Consider the following 21,593-nt stretch of genomic DNA (forward strand, 5'->3'; position numbering starts at 1 on the left):
GGATTGGGAGCCATTAACAACTACTCTCTAGTGTCTGAGTTAACATAGGTGTCAAGTATCTTCGGCTATGTTAGTTGTAGTTGCAAGGATTCCAGAACTGCAAATCTGCCCCCAGGGCTTAAAATTGGACACCCAGAAAATGAAGTGCACACAACTAGCAGCTACCTTAAAAAATTGCAGTTTAAGTGACTTGTCTACCACTACACAGAAGTCGGTGACAAAGCCAGGGACAGAAGCCATCTTTCCACAGTCAACCAACTCTTTTAATCATAAGATCATTCTTATTCTTTCTACAGTCCTCTGCTTCACTCTCTACACACCTTTCAACTTCTGTAGCAAATGAGGAAGTGGTATTACAGACAACAGGAATTTCCAAGTAAATGTTTGTGTTCTACAGAATGTATTTTTTTAATGGTGTAATGACTGAAATGAGATTCACTCAGTCTTAACTTCAGGTTAGCCAATTTTTTTTACTGGGATTTTTTTGTCTACCACCCTACAATAACACCAGATTTCCAGCTCTTAATCTTCTCTTCTATTGTCTTCAAACAAGCAAGTTCTTTTCTTTTCACACCTCCAGTTCTAATGGACTGAGTTACTGTTTATCTCACTCATCTCTGCCTATTAATGCATCCCTTTCTTACATCCAAGAGTAGAGACACGGCTCAATCTCATATCTAAGCACAATATCTTAACATTTCCAGAATAGTATTTAAACCAGAAGTTGAGGAAGGGCAAAACTAAATAAATAAATCTACCTCTGATTTCGAAAGATACTAACTACAGACACTCCCCGACTTACACAAGCGTGCCATTCTGGAACACCTTGCATGACTCGAATTTGGTGCAAGTTGGAAACGTATCTCCAGCCATTACGCAGGGCAAAAACCCTTCCATTTCTAGCTTACAGAATTTACATAAACTTGAATTTGCATACCTCGGATTTACGTAACTCGGGGAGCGTCTATATACCAAAATAGATTTAAGAACGTTGAAAGTCACCTACAAACAAAAAAATAATGGAGACCAAGTTTAGCACTGCTGCAAGTTAAAAATGATTTTAACCATAAGTCCACTTCTACGTACGTGTGTGTGTGTACGTACGTGCGTACACACAAACGTAATTCCAGCACTTATCAGTTGCCTTCATTATGCAACCCTTGAGGCAAGAATCTGGCCTTTTACGTTTCCCCTAACAATTCCAATACAAATTTGTCATGTTAATCTGGGAATGCAATATGTATGCATTAATTCAGGAAAGTCCACAAGCAAAATGTAGCTTTAAAAAGTAATTACACCTGTATAAAACTGATTCATATTTACCCAAACTGATTCTGGTCCTAGCTTTTTCAGAGATTTCCTTCCCCCAACCCTCTTGTAATACTCTAGCAATTGGGACCACTTGAGGGGCTGATTTAACAGCCCTGTTTTAAACAGGCTCAGGCTAGCAGCAAGATCTCAATGAAGGGGTCCCTGGCTCTGTAAATCCAGGGCCTAATCAAATACCAACTATGTCAATGGAAAGACATCTACTAGTGTCAAGGAGAGTTAGATCTGGTCCTTGACCTGCCAGAACCCATACCTGGTTACCTCCCCAACATGCTGTAAGGATGTTGTAATTATCCCAAAACAAAAACAAAACATTTTAAACAGGAAATTCACACTTGGAAGTAAACTCCAAAAACTCAAATATGTTAAAGTATGGAAATGCATAGTTGGGGCATCCAAACATTTATCTGTAATCTAAATGTATTATTACAGGGCTAACTAATTTTTACAAATGCACTAGATTCCACACACGCCCTAACTTCATGGGGTCATTATCAAAGAGAAACTTCAGTTATGAAGAACAAGAGCAAAATGACCATTAATCTTTTGAAACTGCTTCAAATTTAACCAATGCACAAGATTTTAGTGAGTTTAAACTGGGAATTTTGATGTGTCTATAATTTTGTTAAGATAATTCAGGACCAAACAATATTTTTTTTGGTCCTGAATTATCTTAAACACCCAGTCTGAAATTTCTTTAAAAAACATTAAAATTTGGACCTTTTTACTAAACTAATTAGGGCTGCACCACTGTAGCACTTAGTGCAAACTGTACCTAGGCAGATAGGAGAGCTTTTCCCTTGGGTGTTTGTACTCCACCTCTCCAAGAGGCAGCAGCTGTGTTGACGGGAGAAGCCCTCCCAATTAACATAGCACTGACTAGACTGGGGGTTAGATCACTATAAACTGTTTCCCTCAGGGGTGTGGATTTTCCACACCTGTGAGAGACAGATAAGTTTGTAGCGTAAATCAGGGTTCCATGGATTTCCTTTTAAAATGCTAGAAAATTCAATCTGTACTCAAATAATAAGCACTCAAGTATCAGACGGGTAGCCGTGTTAGCCTGGATCTGTAAAAGCAGCAAAGACTGTTAGTCTATAAGGTACCACAGGATCCTTTGCTGATAATAAGCACTGTAATTCTGGGAGAATACACATTATTCTTTGTAAGTCAAAGTGGTTGAATCCCTGCTTTAGGTGGAAAAGGCAACTCAATCTTATTAATGGAACTATGAAAGGCACTTCCATAATTACTAGATTTTGAGATCTCTGCCTATGAGAGGTCTCTGCTCAGGAGCCCTCACAAACTTCTATTTAAAAATATATATATATTCCACCACTAAAATAAGTATGCTTCTTGCATTTAATTAGTATCTTAATAGATCTTTCAATTCCAGCGTTGGTAGTTTAAGATTTAAAATTGTTAACTAGGACTTAAGTGGAACAGTACAAACACTAAAATAAATTTAATCACCATAAATACTGCAGAGTTGGATTATTGGAATCCTGTCTGTTAGTGATAGCTACACTTTGAAACGAAGACATTGCAGCTGTAATAATGGTGCTTTTTTGTCATCAAACACTAAAAACAATGACTACGGGACAACAGCTTGAGTAGAGAATAAAAATGCTAAATCAAAAATGTTCGACTAGTGTCTTTTTCAAGTTACTGTATCTTCCTGTTCTGCCTTCTGTTACTTTCCACGTTATCTTGCCAAAAAAAATTAGTCTTCCCTTTCTATCCAAAACACAGTGCTGCAGAGGCCACAATTCCTGGGGCTTTAATAAATACCCTGGCAAAAATAAGTAATATAAACCCAACTTAAAATCAGGAAATATTCTTTTGAGTTACTGCAATTACAATGTGGTCAAAGAATTATACAATTGTATTCATTCGTTGTAAACAGTGTAAAAACAAGAACATGGCCAAGTCTAGTACAGATCTTGACTTACAAGGTGAGTAACCGTCCTATGCAATAAGTGTAACTGGTGTTCTTCGAGATGTGTTGCTCATATCCATTCCAGGTAGGTGTGCGCACCGCGCGTGCACGTTTGCCGGAAACTTTTTTACCCTAGCAACTCCAGTGGGCCGGCAGGTCACCCCCTAGAGTGGCGCCACTATGGCACTCGATATATACCCCTGCCGGCCCGCCCACTCCTCAGTTCCTTCTTGCCAGCTACTCTGACAGTGGGGAAGGAGGGCGGGTGTGGAATGGATATGAGCAACACATCTCGAAGAACACCAGTTACAAGGTGAGTAACCATCTTTTCTTCTTCGAGTGATTGCTCATATCCATTCCAGGTAGGTGAATCCCAAGTCTTACCTAGGCGGTGGGGTCAGAGTGAGAAGTCGCGGCCTGGAGCACTGCAGAGCCAAAGGCCGCATCATCTCTGGACTGCTGGACCAGGGCGTAATGGGAAGCGAATGTGTGGACCGACAACCAGGTCGCCACCCTACAAATGTCTTGGATCGGCATGCGGGCAAGGAAAGCCAGCGATGACGCCTGCGCTCTGGTGGAGTGAGCAGTCACACGGCCCGCCGGAACGTGGGCCAGGTCATAACAGGTCCTGATACAGGAGGTAACCCAGGAAGATATCCTCTGCGAGGAAATCGGTAGTCCCTTGAGCCGGTCCGCTACCGCCACGAAGAGCTGAGGGGACATGCGGAACGGTTTGGTCCTGTCCACATAAAACGCTAGCGCCTGACGGACATCTAGCGAGTGGAGCTGTTGCTCCCTGCGGGACGAATGGGGCTTTGGGAAAAAGACGGGGAGGAAGATCTGGTTAACGTGGAAAGCTGAGATCACCTTGGGTAGAAAGGAGGGGTGTGGTCTCAGCTGCACCTTGTCTTTATGGAAGACCGTATACGGGGGATCTACTGTGAGGGCCCGTAGTTCCGACACCCGTCTAGCTGAGGTGATGGCCACTAGGAAGGTGGTCTTCCATGAGAGGTAGAGCAGGGAGCAAGTAGCTAACGTCTCAAATCGAGGACCCATGAGCCGAGTTGGGACCAGGCTGAGATCCCATGAAGGGGCAGGAGGGCGGATCTGTGGATAGAGACGTTCCAGTCCCTTCAGGAATCTCGCCACCATAGGGTGGGAGAAGACGGAACGTCCGTCTCCTCCAGGATGAAACGTGGAGATAGCTGCTAGGTGAACCCGAAGGGACGATAACGCCAGACCCTGGGCCTTGAGGGACCAGATGTAGTCCAGAATAGTGGTGATGGGAACCTCCACAGGGAGAAGACCTTTCTCCGAACACCAACAGGAGAAACGCTTCCACTTAGCCGAGTAAGTAGCCCTGGTGGAAGGCTTTCTACTGCCCAGGAGAACCTCCTGAACCGGGGTAGAGCAGCGTAACTCGGAGCCAGTCAACCACACAGGAGCCATGCCGTAAGGTGCAGAGACCGAAGGTCCGGGTGACAGAGCCTGCCATGGTCCTGGGTGATCAGGTCCGGATGAAGGGGCAGGGCAAATGGGTTGGCTACTGAGAGGTCCAGCAACATGGGGTACCAATGTTGTCTGGCCCACGCTGGAGCTATCAGAATCACACGAGCTCTGTCTCTGCGCACCTTGAGGAGGACCCTGCGTATCAGCGGAAAGGGAGGGAACGCGTAAAACAGATGGGTCGCCCATGGGATCAGGAAGGCATCCGCTATAGACCCGGGCTCCCGACCCTGAAAGGAGCAGAATGTTCGACATTTCCTGTCCTCCCTGGACGCGAAGAGGTCCATCTGGGGACGACCCCACCTCTGGAAGAGTGAGAGGGCGACGTCTGGGCGGAGGGACCACTCGTGCGAGCGGAAGGACCTGCTCAGTTGATCCGCTAGAGTGTTTCGTACTCCCAGGAGATAGGAGGCTGAAAGGTGAACGGCATGGGCTATATAAAACTCCCAGAGACGCATCACCTCGAGACATAGGGGAGAGGACCTGGTGCCATCCTGCTTGTTGATGTAGAACATGGTCGTCATGTTGTCGGTGAACACCGCGACACAATGACCTTGAAGGTGATGGACGAATGCTTGACAGGCAAGACGAACCGCTCTCAGCTCCCGTATGTTGATGTGGAGGTCCAGCTCCTGAGGGGTCCACAGGCCCTGAGTTCTCCGAGCGCCGCAGTGCACCCCCCAGCCCAGATCTGAGGCGTCCGTCGTCAGGGATGCCGAGGGCGGGGGTGGATGGAACGGGAGCCCCGCACAGACTACGGACTGGTCCAGCCACCACTGAAGGGAGTCCAGTACCCTCTGAGGAACAGTGACAAATGTGTCCAACGAATGTCTGGCCGGCCGGTACTGCGCAATGAGCCAAGATTGAAGAGGCCTCATGCAGAGTCGGGCATACGCTGTCACGAACGTACAGGCCGCCATATGTCCCAAGAGGGCCAGACATGTTCTTAGAGAGGTCAGCAGGGCCGCCTGCAAGTGCAGAATGATGGCCGACAGCGACTGGAACATGGGCAAGGGTAGCAAGGCCCTGGCCAGGGTAGAGTCCAGAACGGCCCCGATGAACTCTATCCTCTGCGTGGGGAGCAGAACAGACTTGTCCACGTTGATCACGAGGCCTAGGGCAGCAAAGAGGCTGCTGATCCTGCGGACATGGTCGCGGACCTGCAGCTCCGATGTGCCCCGGATCAGCCAGTCGTCGAGGCAGGGGAACACGTGAATGCGGCCGTGCCGAAGGTATGCGACGACGACTGCCATGCATTTCGTGAACACCCTCGGGGCCGTAGAGAGGCCAAACGGGAGGACCACAAATTGATAATGTTGGCGGTCGACCACAAAGTGAAGGAAACGCCTGTGCTGGGGGGATATGGCGATATGGAAGTAAGCGTCCTGCATGTCGAGGGTGGCGTACCAGTCTCCGGGATCCAGGGATGGGATGATGGTTCCAAGGGATACCATACAGAACTTCAACTTCACCATATACTTGTTGAGTTCCCGCAGGTCGAGGATAGGCCTGAGGCCCCCCTTGGACTTGGGGATTAGAAAGTAGCGGGAATAAAACCCCTTTCCCTTCTTGCTCTCTGGAACCTCCTCTATGGCTCCCTTGACGAGGAGCGTCTGCACCTCCTGACGGAGGAATTGCTCGTGAGAGACGTCCCTGAAAAGGGACGAGGGTGGTGGGTGGGTGGGGGGGGCGATGAAAACTGCAGGCGATAACCGGCCTGCACAGTGCGCAAGACCCAACGGTTCGATGTTATTTGGGTCCACGCCGGGAGGAAAAAATGAAAGACGGTTGGAAAACTGTGGGGAAGGATCCGGAGGGGAAACTGGTACTGTTCCCTAGGGCGCACCTTCAAAATGAAGGCTTGGGTCCGGGTGGGGCCTTGGCGGAGCCTTGGTTTTGCCCCGTTTGGCCACCCAACTGTCTGCGTCGGTTGTTCCTGCCGCAGCGCCTATTAAGGTCCTGCCACGGACGGAACTGAGGATACGGCCGACGCTGCTGTTGTTGGTTCTGCTGCCGGAATGGCCTGCGCTGTGTTGCAGGCGTATGCATCCCCAAAGACCGTATTATGACCCTATTGTCTTTAAGGTCCTTTAGTCTGGGGTCTGTCTTAGCCGAAAACAGGCCCTGGCCTTCGAAGGGGAGGTCCTGGATAGTATGCTGGAGCTCTGGCGGAAGGCCAGAGACCTGAAGCCAGGAAATGCGGCGCATCGTAAGCCCCGAGGCAAGGGTCCGAGCAGCCGAGTCCGCAGCATCTAAGGAAGCTTGTAGCGAGGTCCTCACTACCTTTTTGCCCTCGTCAAAAATGGTGGTAAATTCCTGACGGGCGTCCTGCGGTAACAGCTCTGCAAATTTGCCCGCCACCACCCAAGAGTTAAAGGAGTAGCGGCTAAGGAGGGCCTGCTGGTTCGAGACCCTGAGCTGTAGCGCCCCCACTGAACAGACCCTGCGGCCCAGGAGGTCCATCCGCCTTGCCTCCTTAGACTTGGGCGCCAGGGCCTCTTGACCATGGCGCTCCCTGTTGTTCACCAACTGGACCACAAGGGAGCAGGGTGTCGAGTGAACGTGCAAGTATTCATAGCCTTTCAAGGGGGCCATGTACTTCCTTTCCACTCCTCGAGCGGTCAGAGGGATGGAGGCCGGTGACTGCCAGATAGTAGCGGCGTTGGCCTGAATAGTCTTGATGAAAGGCAGGGCCACTCTGGTGGGCGCATCGGCGGACAGGATGCTCACCACAGGGTCCTCGATTTCAGAGACCTCCTCTGCTTGAATGTCCAGGTTCTGTGCCACGCGTCGGAGGAGGTCCTGGTGTGCCCTAAGATCTAGGGGAGGAGGGCTGGAGGACGAGGTACCCACCACTGCCTCATCAGGGGAAGACGACGAGGAAACCCCTGGCAACAGAGCGTCCACGGGGGGTTCTGTCTGGGGCTGCACCTCCGTCTCTGGAGGGAGCTCTGGGTCCTGGTGGCTGGACCTGTCTTCTGCTTCCGGGGAGGGAGGAGGTCTAGACACTGTTGCCTCCGGTGGCCTGCGTTCCGCCGCAGGGCGGGGAGTGATATGTTGCGGACCCTGGGCTTGGCAGTACGCCCAGGAGGTCCAAAACCCCCACTGTTGAGGCCCTCGTTCCTGAAGTGGAGGATCCTGAAACAGGGCCGAGTGTCTGTCCTGGCCCAGAGTATAGGTGCTCTCCGCCTGAGAGGACACGGATGGTTCCCTTGAAGGCCACGGAGGCGCCGAGCCAGTTTGACAGACCTCTCTATATGCCAACGCCGACGATCTCCTCGGTGCCAAGGATCGGTACCGCGAGTTGTACCGGTGTCGGGATCGGGACCGGGAACGGCGTGGTAGTCGGTGCCGGGATCCGGATCTGCCTCGAGGTCGGTGCCGAGAGTGGGACCGCGATCTGCGTTCATCGTGGTGCCGGGATGGCAGTGGGGACCAGGACCTGCCACCGACGCGGTGCCGGGAGGTCGACTGGGATTGGGACCTACCACCGGCTCAGTGCCGGGAGGTTGAGCGAGGAGCTGAACGCCAAGGTGAATGGCTCCTAGAGTCTCAGTGCTGGTGGTAAGAGGAGCCAGACCGGGACTGTGCAGATGCCGATTGGCGCCGCGAGTGCGACCAGTACCGCCGAGGAGAACGGTGCCGGGACTGCGAGCGGCGCCCAGAGCGCGAGCGTTCACCTCTCCAGGGCGATCGGTGCCTGGACTCCGGAGACGGCGCTCCCAGCATTGGTTTGCCTCTGGAGGTTACCCGTCCCGGGGGTGCCGTGGTTTGAGGCTGCGATGGCTCTGTGAGCGCTATCAAGTCCCGTGCCGAGGCAAAGGTCTCCGGCGTAGATGGGACTAACAGCTCGACCCTTGATCTCAAGGGGGAGCTAGGAGGGGCCGGACTCGACGGACCTTCCGGACCCAGAGTTGACAGCAGCCCTGCAGACGGTGCCACGGCCAAGGTAGGTGCCGGGCGTTCCACTCGAGCCTGCCTAGATGGTGTTGCAGACGTCGAGGGTCTTGGATCTGCTCCCGGTGCCGGGGATGGACGGTGCCGGGGAGTCTTGCCGGTGCCGGCGCGGTCCGATGCCGGAGTAGAAGTGGCCGGTTGCGCTGCCGGTACCGGAGTCAGTACCGCTTCCATTAGGAGAGCGCGGAGTCTTTGATCCCTCTCCTTCTTTGTGCGAGGCTTAAAGGCCTTGCATATACGACACTTCTCACTGATGTGCGATTCCCCCAGGCACTTGAGGCATGCATCGTGGGGATCGCTAGTCGGCATCGGCCTCTTGCATGCCGAGCACTGCTTGAAGCCCGGAGAACCAGGCATGAGCCCGGTGCCGGGCACCGGGAACGCCAACGGCCCACCCGCGAACAAGTTATACAACTATATACAATAAACAACTAACTAATATACTACTTTAAACTGTCTTTAAAACTATTTACAACTACAACTACGAACAGTGTACAAGAGAGAGCTAGGTACGTGGAGGACAGCAAGCCGCACTCCACAGTTCCAGCAACCGACACGGCGGTAAGAAGGAACTGAGGAGCGGGCAGACCGGCAGGGGTATATATCGAGTGCCATAGTGGCGCCACTCTAGGGGGCGACCTGCCGGCCCACTGGAGTTGCTAGGGTAAAAAAGTTTCCAGCAAACGTGTACGTGCGGCGCGCACACCTACCTGGAATGGATATGAGCAATCACTCGAAGAAGAACTGATAGTTATTCAACATGTAATTTAAAGCAGTAAGCTTTTCTTAGCCAGAACACACAAAATCAGAATTTCAAATACTAAACACACATAACATCATAAGAAGGGCTATACCGCGTCAGACCCATGGTCCATCGAGTTCAATATCCGGTCTTGACAGTGGCCAATACCAGGTGCTTCAGAAGGAATGAACAGAACAAGTAATCAAGTGAGTCATCTTCTGTCCCCCTTCCCAGCTTCTGGCAAACAGAGGTTAGGGACACCATCCCTGCCCATCCTGGCTAGTAGCCATTGATTGACCTATGCTCCATGAACTTATCTAGTTCTTTTCTGTACCCAGGAATAGTCTTGGTCTTCACAACATCCTCTGGCAAAGAGTTCCACAGGTTGACTGTGCATTGTGTGAACAAATACTTCTAGATGAAAAAAAGAATACAACTGAAGTCAGTAATCTCTGCTTTAAAAGTTACTAAATTTGGCTTCCTTACATTAAAGAGAGTTGATAATATTTGGGGTTTGAGATCATCCACATTCGATCTTAAGCACTGTTCACCATACAGATGGTACACCTTTGACAGTTCACTCCCCAAGCTTACAATTTTGGCAAGTCTGTGGTCCTTTCCCCATAAACACCATAGACTCAATTCCCTCAATTAAAGCCACTTAACTTTTTGCAGAAAGAAATTATTGAAATTTTCACATTCTACCAGTACTGCACAAAATGCCCTGGGCAGACAATCACTAATTAACATAAACAGAGAAAATTATACAACTTTTACAAAGACTATCTATGCTAGAATAGATATGTTGAGTACATATGTATGTACACAATATTTTTAATAAAAAGGCATTATGAAAAAAGAATTGGAGTAGATAAAAATAGTTCAGCTTATGCTGCATGTTTCCAATATAACCAAAGAGACTAAGGCTTTTACAAATATGTAAAAAAACTAGATACACAAATTCTTCAATAATCACAGTTTATACGTGCTAAGCCTTGAACTTTCAAGGTACCGAGTATATAGTCACACATTTTTCTATCTTAATTCAGATACTCAGGGCTGGTCTTCATTATGGGGAGATCGACACTGCTGCAACTGGTGCAGCAGGGATCAATTTAGCGTGTCTAGTGAAGATTCACATAGCTCAGTGGTTCTCAAACTTTTGTACTGGTGACTCACATAAGATATATGATATGATATGAAAGATATAGTCTCACAGGCAAGACTCTCTCTTTTATGCAAGGTGTTTTCAAGCAAGCCTATTAAAAAAGAAGTGCAATAATCTAGTACTGCAATCTCAAAAGGGTAATTGACCATTTCATGCTCCAATTAAGATAAAAATAAATGCAAGCTAAATTTAGAGGACAGAAAAAGATATTTAATCATGTGTTTATATTTCTCAAACAATAACATTATAATTAACAGAATCACTAGTTTTTAATATGGTGGCAGGACTAATCAAGTCACCATCAACAAAATATTATGCCACAACAAAAAAAGCTGTAAGTATTATTTCCATCTTTTCAGGAGAGGATTTGAGAAAATTCATAGTTCCTGATAGAGCACAGCACAAGAACTTACATTGCATCATGTCTTACATCAAGCCCATAAAATAGGGCTAATTATTCCCTGTGTCTACACTGGAATAGAGAACACTGCTTAATTTTATCACTTCACAGAAGACTAAAGTAAACAGTGATCACAATAACCACATTAATTTTCCGCTGCATGCAAGCAAAGTGAGTCAAGCTCCCTAAAAGCAAGCAAACATCATCAAACTCTGATACACTTATCAGAAGTGTCACTGACATTTGTCAATATAATTTTGCCACAGAAAGTCCTATGCCTCGCTTTGTGGACAAAATAAAAATACCTCAATGAAAGACGAGTTTTGCCAGCAGAAGGAGCATTACAGAGTGTACACCTCCACTGTTCGGTTGATGAAAGTTGACTTTTGTCGACAAAACTGGGCAGTGAAGACAAGGCCTAAGTCCCTCAAGACCATGAGGACAGATAGATGTCTCTCTCCCTTTCATGTTTCTGTGTACTAAAACACAGGGTCTATGGTGCAGCCCTTTAGCACCACAAATAGATAAGGACAGATTTAGAGGTAAGTGTAGCTTTTGAAACAAATACTGAAAACAGAGATAAAGCAAGAGAGAACATTATTATTAAAATGTATCATTTGTACTGTGGTAACACCAGAGGCCTCAATCAGAATCAAAGCCCCTTTGTGCTGGCCACTGTAGTGACACACACAAAGATGTAGTTCCTTTCCCACAGAGTTTGGAACCTGAAAACCAGTAAACTGTTTGCACAAATCGTTTGCACTGTTTAAGTGCAAAGTTCAAACAGCATTCTGCAACTGATTAAATTAGATGTTGCCTATGAACCAAGCAAAATGAAAACTGCATGAGCACCAAAACAATTATGATGCAGTAAATTACTGCAAATGCTATTGAAGGAAGCCTCTGGACCTAACATGACACATCAAGCAAGTGTCATTAAGAGATAAAAGAGAAGGTATGAGACAAGGTAACACTTACTCAACAAAGCATGCACAAACCTTAATGGTTCCAATAAAATGGAGAAGCATTGTTCTCTCTCTCTTCTTGTTCCATGATAGCGAAGGATAATTGGAGTTACTGGGGTTTATTTAATTGCTCAGGAAAAGCAAGGATGGTTTAAAAGGAGTCTAAAGACAGATATGTAAACATCCTGATATGTTCAAGGGAGCTATACAATTGTAGGATCAATCACTAAACGCACTGTCTCCAGCTCTCATCAGTCTTATTCTTGTTGTAGACAGCTATGCTGTTCCTGAGAAATGCACTGGTCATGGAAGGTTGGTTACAGACAGTTGGGTGGTGCCTCAGACAGCTTGATCCCAGCCCATGAAGAGGTTTGAAGATTAGAATCAGGATCTTGAACTTGGGCCAGTATTCAATGGAGAACCACAAATAGCACATGAGACCAGATTTCCAAGACTGCACTGGCTCCCTCCTTGCTGCCTGTGGCCATTCAGGCAGTTTATTTTGATTTATAAAGCTCAGTGTGGCTTGATCTTCGCTACTGGAAACACTGTCTCACAACCTATGTGATATCATGTCAGATGAAGTTAGGGTGTGTCACTTTAGGTCCCAGTCCCTGAATCTTAACACGAGGGAACTGGAAGCCAGGCATCATCAATGGAAAGCCCTCAACTCTGCAATTTCCTCACTCCATTATGCTGGTAGACAGAGTCCGTGGACTTGCAAGGTCTAGTGCAGTTAGCATAGCTGGGAATGAGACAGTCTGGGTTCTGTTCCTAACTGTCAGTGATCATCATATGATTCTGGTCAAGTTATATTTTCTCTCTGCACCCCAGTCATCTCACCTGTAAAATGGGAATGAATAATATTTACTCATCTTTTCTAAGTGCTTGGGAAACCTCACACTTTTCATGCTTTGAACTGCAAATCACCATAATCATTTAGTCAGGTGTTTTCAGGAAACAGGGATCTATATTGGGATTGACTGTACAGCTTGGCCAATGTACATAGCAGAGGAGCATTGCTGGCACATGGAGTTACTTGAACAGATATGTGGACAGAGCTGGCATCGGGCTTTGTTGCAACGCATCTATTCAAGTGACACCACCATAGGACCTAATCACATCAGCCTCGCCATCAGCGACTCGTTCACCTGCACATCTACCAACGTGATATATGCCATCATGTGCCAGCAATGCCACTCTGCAATGTACATTGGCCAAACTGGACAGTCTCTACGCAAAAGAATAAATGGACACAAATCTGACATCAGGAATCATAACATTCAAAAACCAGTGGGAGAACACTTCAACCTCTCTAACCACTCAGTGATAGACCTGAAAGTGGCAATTTTGTAACAAAAAAACTTCAAAAACAGACTCCAAAGAGAGACTGCTGAACTCAAAATAATATGCAAATTAGATACAATTAACTCAGGCCTAAACAGAGACTGGGAATGGTTGGGTCATTACACTAATTGAATCTATTTCCCTATGTTAAGTTCTCCTCACACCTTCTATGGGTCATCTTAATTATCACTTCAAAAGTTTTTTTTCTCCTGCTGATGACAGCTCATCTCAATTGATTAGACTCTTCCTGTTGTATGCATACTTGCACCTTTTCATGTTCTCTGTATGTATAAATATCTCCTGTCTGTGTGCTCCATTCTATGCATCCAAAGAAGTGAGCTGTAGCTCACGAAAGCTCATGCTGAAATAAATCTGTTAGTCTCTAAGGTGCCACAAGTACTCCTGTTCTTTCTGTGGATACAGACGAACACTGCTGCTACTCTGAAACAAAGGATAAAAATACTCACAAGGACTCAGATTTGGTTTTTATTTTCTTTTAAAGTTATCTGTAAAGGAATATTGGTTTCTCTTTCACATTATAATAATACTTTACAAATATTTAGCGTTACCTCTATAAATGCTCAAGAAAATTTTTAGGAAAATTGCGGTTTACTACACAGCAACAATAAGCCAAAACAAGTTTGTTTGGTTTTTTTGAAAAGGAGAGAGAGACAGCACGCAAGATAGATAACTGGCTGGAAAATAAATGCAACAGATTTTAGCAGAACTGATTTTTGTTACCATTAGATATTTTTAAAAGATTTCCTAACTCTAAATTAGTCAATTGCACATTCTAATTTGCTCCAAGTTAGAGCAGATGTTCTGCATATGAATTATCAATTCATATATCTGCTCACCTCTGTGTTTAAAAAGAAGCATTAAAATACCCTGTTACACCACTTCAGACAATTACAAGCAGCAGCACAATCCATGAGCACTGCCCTCCTAAAACACTCAAGTACCCCTCACAGACAGCTGGGATTCTTACCAGCCTGCTGTCCTCAGACCCTGACAAGTTGCTCCACCTTTTTAATCGGACTCTGTCTAGCAGATATCTGATTAATTAAAAACCTATTACCTTTTCAGGCTTTAAAAGAGAAGAGAAAGCTTTCATTGTCTGCACCACTTCCCAGTCCCAGTTATCTGTGGTCTGCTTTGAGGAGGCTGGAGGGAGTTTCCGCTAATCTAACCCACTGCTCTAGTTTAGGTTCTCCTCTGCTGTTAACACTGCCTTCTTCTGCAGCAATTTATCATTTCTTAAGCAGCACCATGAAACTTCATAGTTTTTGTCAATTTCATGACTGCTCACAGTGTTTGTAGATTTTCCAGACCCACTTTGCTTCCTGGAGTTTGAATTTGTAAAATTTGTAATACATGACATATTTACAAAAGTTCCTGAACAGTATTTACGTAATATTCTAGATTGAATTAATCTATAAAAATACTGAAGTGTTTTTGTGAGCTCACATGACAGAGCATTAATTATTCCAGTGATTACAGAGGCTTTTCTTTTTAGAAAGTGATAAATTAAAATTGACAAGCCTTCATGCAAGCCACTTTCTCCACCAGCCAACTAGGGTGTGGGTGGTGTTTTTATAAATATGCAAATCACTTAGATGTCTCCAAGCTATACTCATTCATCACAGGCCAGACTGAAACAATGTACAAATGAACTCATGAAAAGCAGGTAACAGATCCTTTTATACACTGCAGACTTGTTAGCTAACGTATCCTATTGGACTAGCATCACATGGATGAACAATTCTCAGATTAGTCACTTCGGAAAAGGAATATGTTTTAATCCCTGCGTCGAGTCTGTAGGGTTATAAGTTATCTTATCTTTAGCTAAGAATGTTAACCAGCAAACATTTTAATTGTACAATTTTTCTTGCTTACCCCTAACATCTGTACTGTAGTTCAGAAACCAGACAGTACTCACAGTATTCTATTCAAAACTGCCAGAAACTAGAACTCACAACCGCAGTGATGGAACTGGACACTTCCTGCCACTGGATTTTAAAATGAACTTATTGCAACGTCTAATCAGGTTTTCTGAAAGGCTGCTACAATTACATAAAACAGGCTCAGCAGACTACATTTTTCATTTGACTATTTACTAAGATCTGCAACTGTCACCCACAGCAGATATATTTCCACATATTTAAAATTTGCTGCTTCTTTTAAAAAATCAAAACTACAAGACTTTGGTTCTGTTTCCTTGTATTTCTTTCATATATTAAAAAGGAAGTTATCCCACAGTTATAAACCAAGAAAATGAGTCACATAAACATAATCTGTTCAACCAACCTCTGACTTAAATTGTCACTGTTTAAATATGGTTTGTGATTTTAATTTTTGCAGAGTACACAAGCAGGATCTTAATAATACTTGCACAAAAAAATAAACGGAGACTTTTCTCCACGTAGTCTTTGCTTCCCCCGATAAAGCTCCTTGTCCCAATTCAGTTCTCACAAGACAAGCTCTGCTCCAGGGCCCCTCCCCAGGCACCTTCTTCATTTGGCGTAAACGATTCACACGTACGGAGAGAGCTGCGTGTCCATTTCCCTGTTCAGCGTTAGGTGTGTGTTTAAGGGGGGTGCAGACAGAAAAGGTCTCAGGAACCCCCCTCTCCTAACAGCTCTTGACTGTACACAGAGTAAAACAAGGAAATCCCCCCCCCCTCGCTGTCAGGCTCTCAGAGCACGTCCCGCTCCCCGAGTCTCAGTCTCGAGCCCTCGGGCGCCAGCAGCCGCGCTAACCGCGGAGAAGCGCCCTCCCCGCGGCTGCATGTCCGGGCCGGCAGCAAGGGGGTAGGTGCGGCTCGGGGGCTCCCGGGCGGGGCTGTCCCCGCGGGGCGCGCCCCTGAGGGACCGGAGGCCAGGCCAGGCCAGGCCCCCGGAGCGCAGCCGGGACTCCGCAGCCCCCGCCCCTGAGCCGGGCTGCCCGCAGCTCGGGACAGGCCCCGCCGGGCTCACTGCCCGGGGCAGCCCCGCAGCGCGGCCGGACAGCGCCCCGCCCCGCCCCGCCCTCACCTGAAGCGGGGCGAGTCCTTCAGACACTCCTCGAAGTCCACGGCCACCTTCATCGTGGGGGCGGCGGGCAGCGACCCCGGGCTGCCGGAGCGCGCGGGAAGGGGCGGGGCGGGGCGGGGCTCGCGGGGGGCCGGCCGCAGCCGTTGCTGCTACGCCTACGCGAGACCGAGAGACGTCCCCTCTCGCTCTCCCCCTGCCCGCTGAAAGGACTGACAACCCAGCCAGCCAATTGGAGAGCGAACCGCACAGGGCTGGCCAATTCTGGGGAGACATAGGCGGTGCTTCCTGCTGCGCAGCCTACTAGCTGAGTGACAGCTAGATTATCTAGTCATATCAGGAGCTTGGGCTACGCCCTCCCTACAGCAGTGACACGCAAGAAGAGATAGCCAATCACAGAACGCGACAGGGAGCTAGTTCCGAATGCCGCCCTTTCCTGGTGAATGACAGCCAAGCAAGCCAATAGAGATAGACAAAGTAAAAACGTTACAGCTGCTTCCATGTCTTGCCGTCTTCTACAGATGACTGACAGTTAGATCGACCAATCACAGAGGGGAAAAGCAGTAGGCGGGGCTTTGCAGCCACAGAGGAAGGACGAGGCTGGAGCGGGGCTACTCGTCATGGGGCGGTGACTCTGCGCCCATTGAGCCGACGTGGACGGGCGGAGATGAACCACCCGCCCTGCCCATGGCTCTCGCGGGCGGGGCGGGGCCTCACTGCGGCTCACTGCTTGGGCAGTAGCGCGCCTGCGCCGGGCCTGCGGAACTCCCTGCCACAAGACGGCGAGCGGTTAAGAAGACTAGGGGCTGGGCCCGTCCCCTGCCTCCCTCCGGCTCCGTTCCGAGCTACGTGTGCCCCCTGCCCGGCTGGTTTAGCTCAGCACGCGGCCAAAACCTAAAGGGCAGCGAGTGCCCCACTACTGGACAGGAGCAGGGCAGCCAGGGCTGAGCTGAGCGCTGTCCTGGCCTAGCGCCCCCCCCCCATGCAGCATCAGATAAAAGCCCTTGTCACGCAGGAAACTGCCCTGGTGGACATCATCAGTGTCTTCCGTCACCACTTCTTGTGGTACCTTTCCTACCACAGGCCTTACAGAGACCTAGTCTAATGGCAGTTCATTTTAAAAACCACTCCTTTAAGAGAAAGCCATGCAAACTAACAAGCAGGTTGGGTCCCTGTCATTCACTGCAGTTAGCACCCCAGATGAAGTTGCTGCGGGGTAGGGTTGCCAATCCTCACAGATTGTCCTGGAGTCTCCAGGAATTCAAGATTAATTTTTAATTAAAGATAGACATGTGATGAAGTCCCCAAGAATTCATCCAATCAAAATTAACAAGCCTGCTGGGGTAGAGCAACAACATTACACATTAACCAACCCCAGACGTGTGTTACCCTACTCCCCGCAAACAGCAGCAGTGGTGCTAGACAAGAACCACAAAAGGGAGCCCAGTTACAGTCCTGACCTCTGCACAGAGTTCTGATTCATACTTAGACCCTTTGAAGTCAGAGGATTCTTACCCATGAACTACTTCTGTAACAGTTAAGCAGATGGTGCAGTGGTGGTATGTGAATAGTAACTGGTGTATTTTAACTGCTGCCAACCCACTAAGGCAATGCACCTGTGGTGACTTGACTCACTCTAGGGAAGGGTTCACTCAAGCTTCTAGTCATAAAAAGAAACAGATGTAATTTTACTAGATTGCAAGGAAAACTGTAAATCTTGATGCTCAAGTCTTCACAAAAACCACCTGAGTCCCCTCAAATTTACTCTTTGTTTTTATACTTTTAAAGCAGCCAAGACTTTATCTACATTTAGTATTTTTATATGTTACACATACATGGAAGAAAAAAACATCCTTGCTTCAATTAACAACTGATACACAATTCAGAATATGATTTTGGGCAAATTGCTCAGTCTCTGACTCAGTTTATCCTTCTGTGTAATGAATATAGTGATCACTCCTCATGTAGAGATTGCAAAGCTTCCTTAACTGACAACATAAGAATGGCTGTACTGGTAGAATCTAGCCCCATATCCTGTCTTCTGACAGTGGCTGCTGCCAAATGCTTCAGATGGAATGAACAAAACAAGGTAGTTTTCAAGTGATCCATCCAGTCTCAGCTTCTAGCAGTCAGAGTCTAGAACACCAAGACAAAAGGGTTGCATCCCTGCTCATCTTGGCTAATAGCCATTGATCGGGGAACCCATCCGCCATGAACTTACCTACTTTGGAAATAATGTTTTTATACTAGTAGAGATCAGGGCATCCTTGTGCTATGCATTATACAGACAAGTAACTCAAGTCAGTCCCTGCCTTGGAGCCACCACGCTCTAGGATTCAATGCCTCTAGGATTCTGACAAGATGAACAGCTTAACAACAGACAAAGAGTTGGGTAACACTACAGACATATATTCTTGCATAATTAATAGTCTCTGTAAACAATGATAGTGCTAAGAACACTGAGATCCTCATTTCACATGGAAGCTGCTACAGCTGTGCAAAGTATTGCTACAAACAGGCAGAATTTTCATGTCATTTTCTGCAAGGAAGCAAAGAAATTCTGCAGGGATGGGGGCATTTTCTGTGGAGTAATTCTAGTAATAGATCAATACCATACCTGTGTTAGGATTTCATTTGTTCCTAATACACTCTGAAAACTTGTCATTAACCTCCTTGTGTCATTTTGCACAATTTTAGCTTTTGATATTTATAGCCATCAATTTCTCCTTTTTTTTAATAGCTGCTTTTATATCCCCTATAGGGTTGGTTTTTTAATACCAGTGGAGCCTTCTCTCTCTGTTGTGACATTTTGGGCAATTAGTAATGTATTCTTAAACCGTTCCCTATCATAATTCACATATTTTTCTTTACATTTTCTCTCCCAGCTTCTATGGGAGGATAGATTAAAGAGACTGGGACTATTCAGCTGGGAAAAGAGAAAACTGAGAGGGAGGAATATGAATGGTGTGGATAAAACCAATAGGAAAGTGTTATTTACCCTTTCACACAACAAAAGAACAAGATCACCCAATGAAATTAACAGGTAGAAGGTTTAGAACAAACACAAGGAAGTATATTTTCACACAATGCACAGTCAACCTGATGATGATTGCACACTTCTACCTATGTGTAATTCCTCCTGGTCCTGTTCTGTCTGGTGGTTGGGACCTGCTCATCCTCATTTGGTGCTAGCAGTGTAGAATGCCACCTGGTCCTCTTGCCTTTGGTAGTAAACTACCCACCACCCTCTAGCGCAGGAGTTGGCAACCTTTCAGATGTGGTGTGCCAAGTCTTCATTGATTCACTCTCATTTAAGGTTTCGCATGCCAGTCACACATTTTAACGTTTTTAGAAGGTCTCTTTCTATAAGTCTATAATATATAACTAAACTACTGTATGTAAAGAAAATAAGGTTTTTAAAGTGATTAAGAAACTTCATTTAAAATTAAATTAAAATGCAGAGCCCCCCAGAGCAGTGGCCAGGCTCTAGGGTTTCTATGCTCTGGTTCCTTAGTGGCCGGTTCCTTTCTTTCTTGAACCTGGAGTTGGGATGCTTTCTGAATCACATTGTCCAAGTACTCAACCTCTCTGATGCTCTGTCATGTCTGTACTTTGTCCTTCCAGGCCACAAATCTTTTGTTCCAGCACCGCCACCAGCTTGCACTTGGAGGAAATCCGTTCTGGCAGGAAAAACATGACATCTGTTGCAGGTCACATCCACTGTTCCATCTTGCACTCCCTCCTGTAAACACCCTCCAAAACTCCTATCAGCCAGTCCTATTCGCCTGCTCAGAAGTCTGTCTGGCAACTGACCTTTAAACAAAGTCTTGCTTCTTAGCTCCACCCCTTCAGTGACAGAGGGGTTAATCGTTCAGACTTCAAACATGGTCTGATCAGAGACCCCCCAGGGTCAAGTGACATGCTCCTTGTGGAAACATGAACAGACTTCTCATTTGGCCTGCTTAGGGGCCCAATGCCCCAGCCATATGGCCCTCATTGAGTCAAACACAACATACAGAACACATAATACACCAAGTCCTTGTACCTCCAAGCACGGGAACTATAGCTACTCCTCCAAAATGCCCATTTGCTCTTCCTTTCCTCCCATATGTACCATAACGCAAAACTTAACAATCCTTGTGATATTACATAACCTAGATCACGGCTTCATATAGCTCCCATCTCAGATTTGCCGAGTGACTATACTGAGCTCAGTACATTTTTACTGTTGCATTAATTTCAGGGAATATGTGGGACCAAAAAGTTAACAGGGATAGTTTTAAACAAGGTTCAAGGTTCTGAGTACAAAGCCCTCAGCACATTTCGTACCATGGCAAACACACCATTAAAAAATGTAACTTTTTGTTAAAGATACAGAAAAGTAAAAACAGCTTGGCCATTTGAAATATAAAGTATTAAGCAAGGCTTTAAACTTACAGCTAGTCTACACTGGCAACAGTAAAGCACTGCTGAGCAGCTGGACTTCATCAGCATTTGGGGAGAGGAGGCTGTCCAGTCCCAGTTGCACTCCAGCCGTAGGAATTACGATACCTATGGCCAGATTTCATGATACATGACAGAAAGGGGACATGACAAGAACACACTGCAGTGCAAGGTCAAAGTGAAGGAGCTGCAGAACACCTACCATGAGGGGGGGGAGGCAAGCTGCTGCACCCATGAGCTGCCAGTTCTACAAAGAGCTGGATGTAACACTCGGCAACAACCCCACCGCCACTATGAAGGCCACTGTGAATACTCTGGTGGCTCGCATGCCAGTCGAGAGTGGACCGAGCCATGAGGAGGAAGTCTTGGACGACAATGTGGAGGGGCAGAGGGATCCAGAGGCAGACGACGACTTGGAGGTCAGAGATGCATGCAGCCAGGAGCTCTTTTCTACCCCAGAGGAGGCTAGCCAGTCACAGCTGTCGGATCTTGGCGAAGCACAAAACAGGAGAGAAGGCCCTGATAAGTGGATTTGATTTTTGGAATCGCTGAAGCGAGTTGTTGGAGGCAAGAGGGTTGCAGAGAGCAGGCTTGTGTCTGTGTAATGTGTGTATCACCATATGCCTAGTCTGAGCTGCAAAACAGGCTGTTGATTGACTCCCTCACTTCACGGGAATCTGCCTCAGAAATCTCCAGGAAACTCTCATGGAGATACTGGACAATCCGCTGCCATAGGTTTTTTTTTTTTTTTTTTTTTTGGCAGAGTTG

At 47.0% G+C, this 21,593-nt stretch overlaps 1 protein-coding gene across 3 annotated transcripts in view; it reads right to left on the bottom strand.

Annotated features, from left to right (window-relative positions):
- The window catches only part of ACAP2 (ArfGAP with coiled-coil, ankyrin repeat and PH domains 2), a 138,735-nt gene extending 122,241 nt beyond the window's left edge, over positions 1–16,494 (bottom strand). For 2 of the 3 annotated variants that reach the window (XM_050963909.1, XM_050963908.1), the window contains exons 1-3: positions 16,386–16,473; positions 9,586–9,887; positions 938–1,002 (exon numbers count right to left, since the gene is read on the bottom strand). In XM_050963909.1, the coding sequence (XP_050819866.1) occupies positions 938–1,002; positions 9,586–9,606 (86 nt within the window). In that variant the 5' untranslated portion in view covers positions 9,607–9,887; positions 16,386–16,473. Of the gene's footprint in view, positions 1–937; positions 1,003–9,585; positions 9,888–16,385 lie in introns of all 3 variants that reach the window. The other variant, XM_050963911.1, reaches the window with a different exon arrangement.
- Between the last annotated feature and the right edge of the window lie 5,099 nt (positions 16,495–21,593).

The sequence above is a fragment of the Gopherus flavomarginatus genome, chromosome 8, assembly GCF_025201925.1.
Source record: "Gopherus flavomarginatus isolate rGopFla2 chromosome 8, rGopFla2.mat.asm, whole genome shotgun sequence".
Taxonomy (NCBI): Eukaryota; Metazoa; Chordata; order Testudines; family Testudinidae; genus Gopherus; species Gopherus flavomarginatus.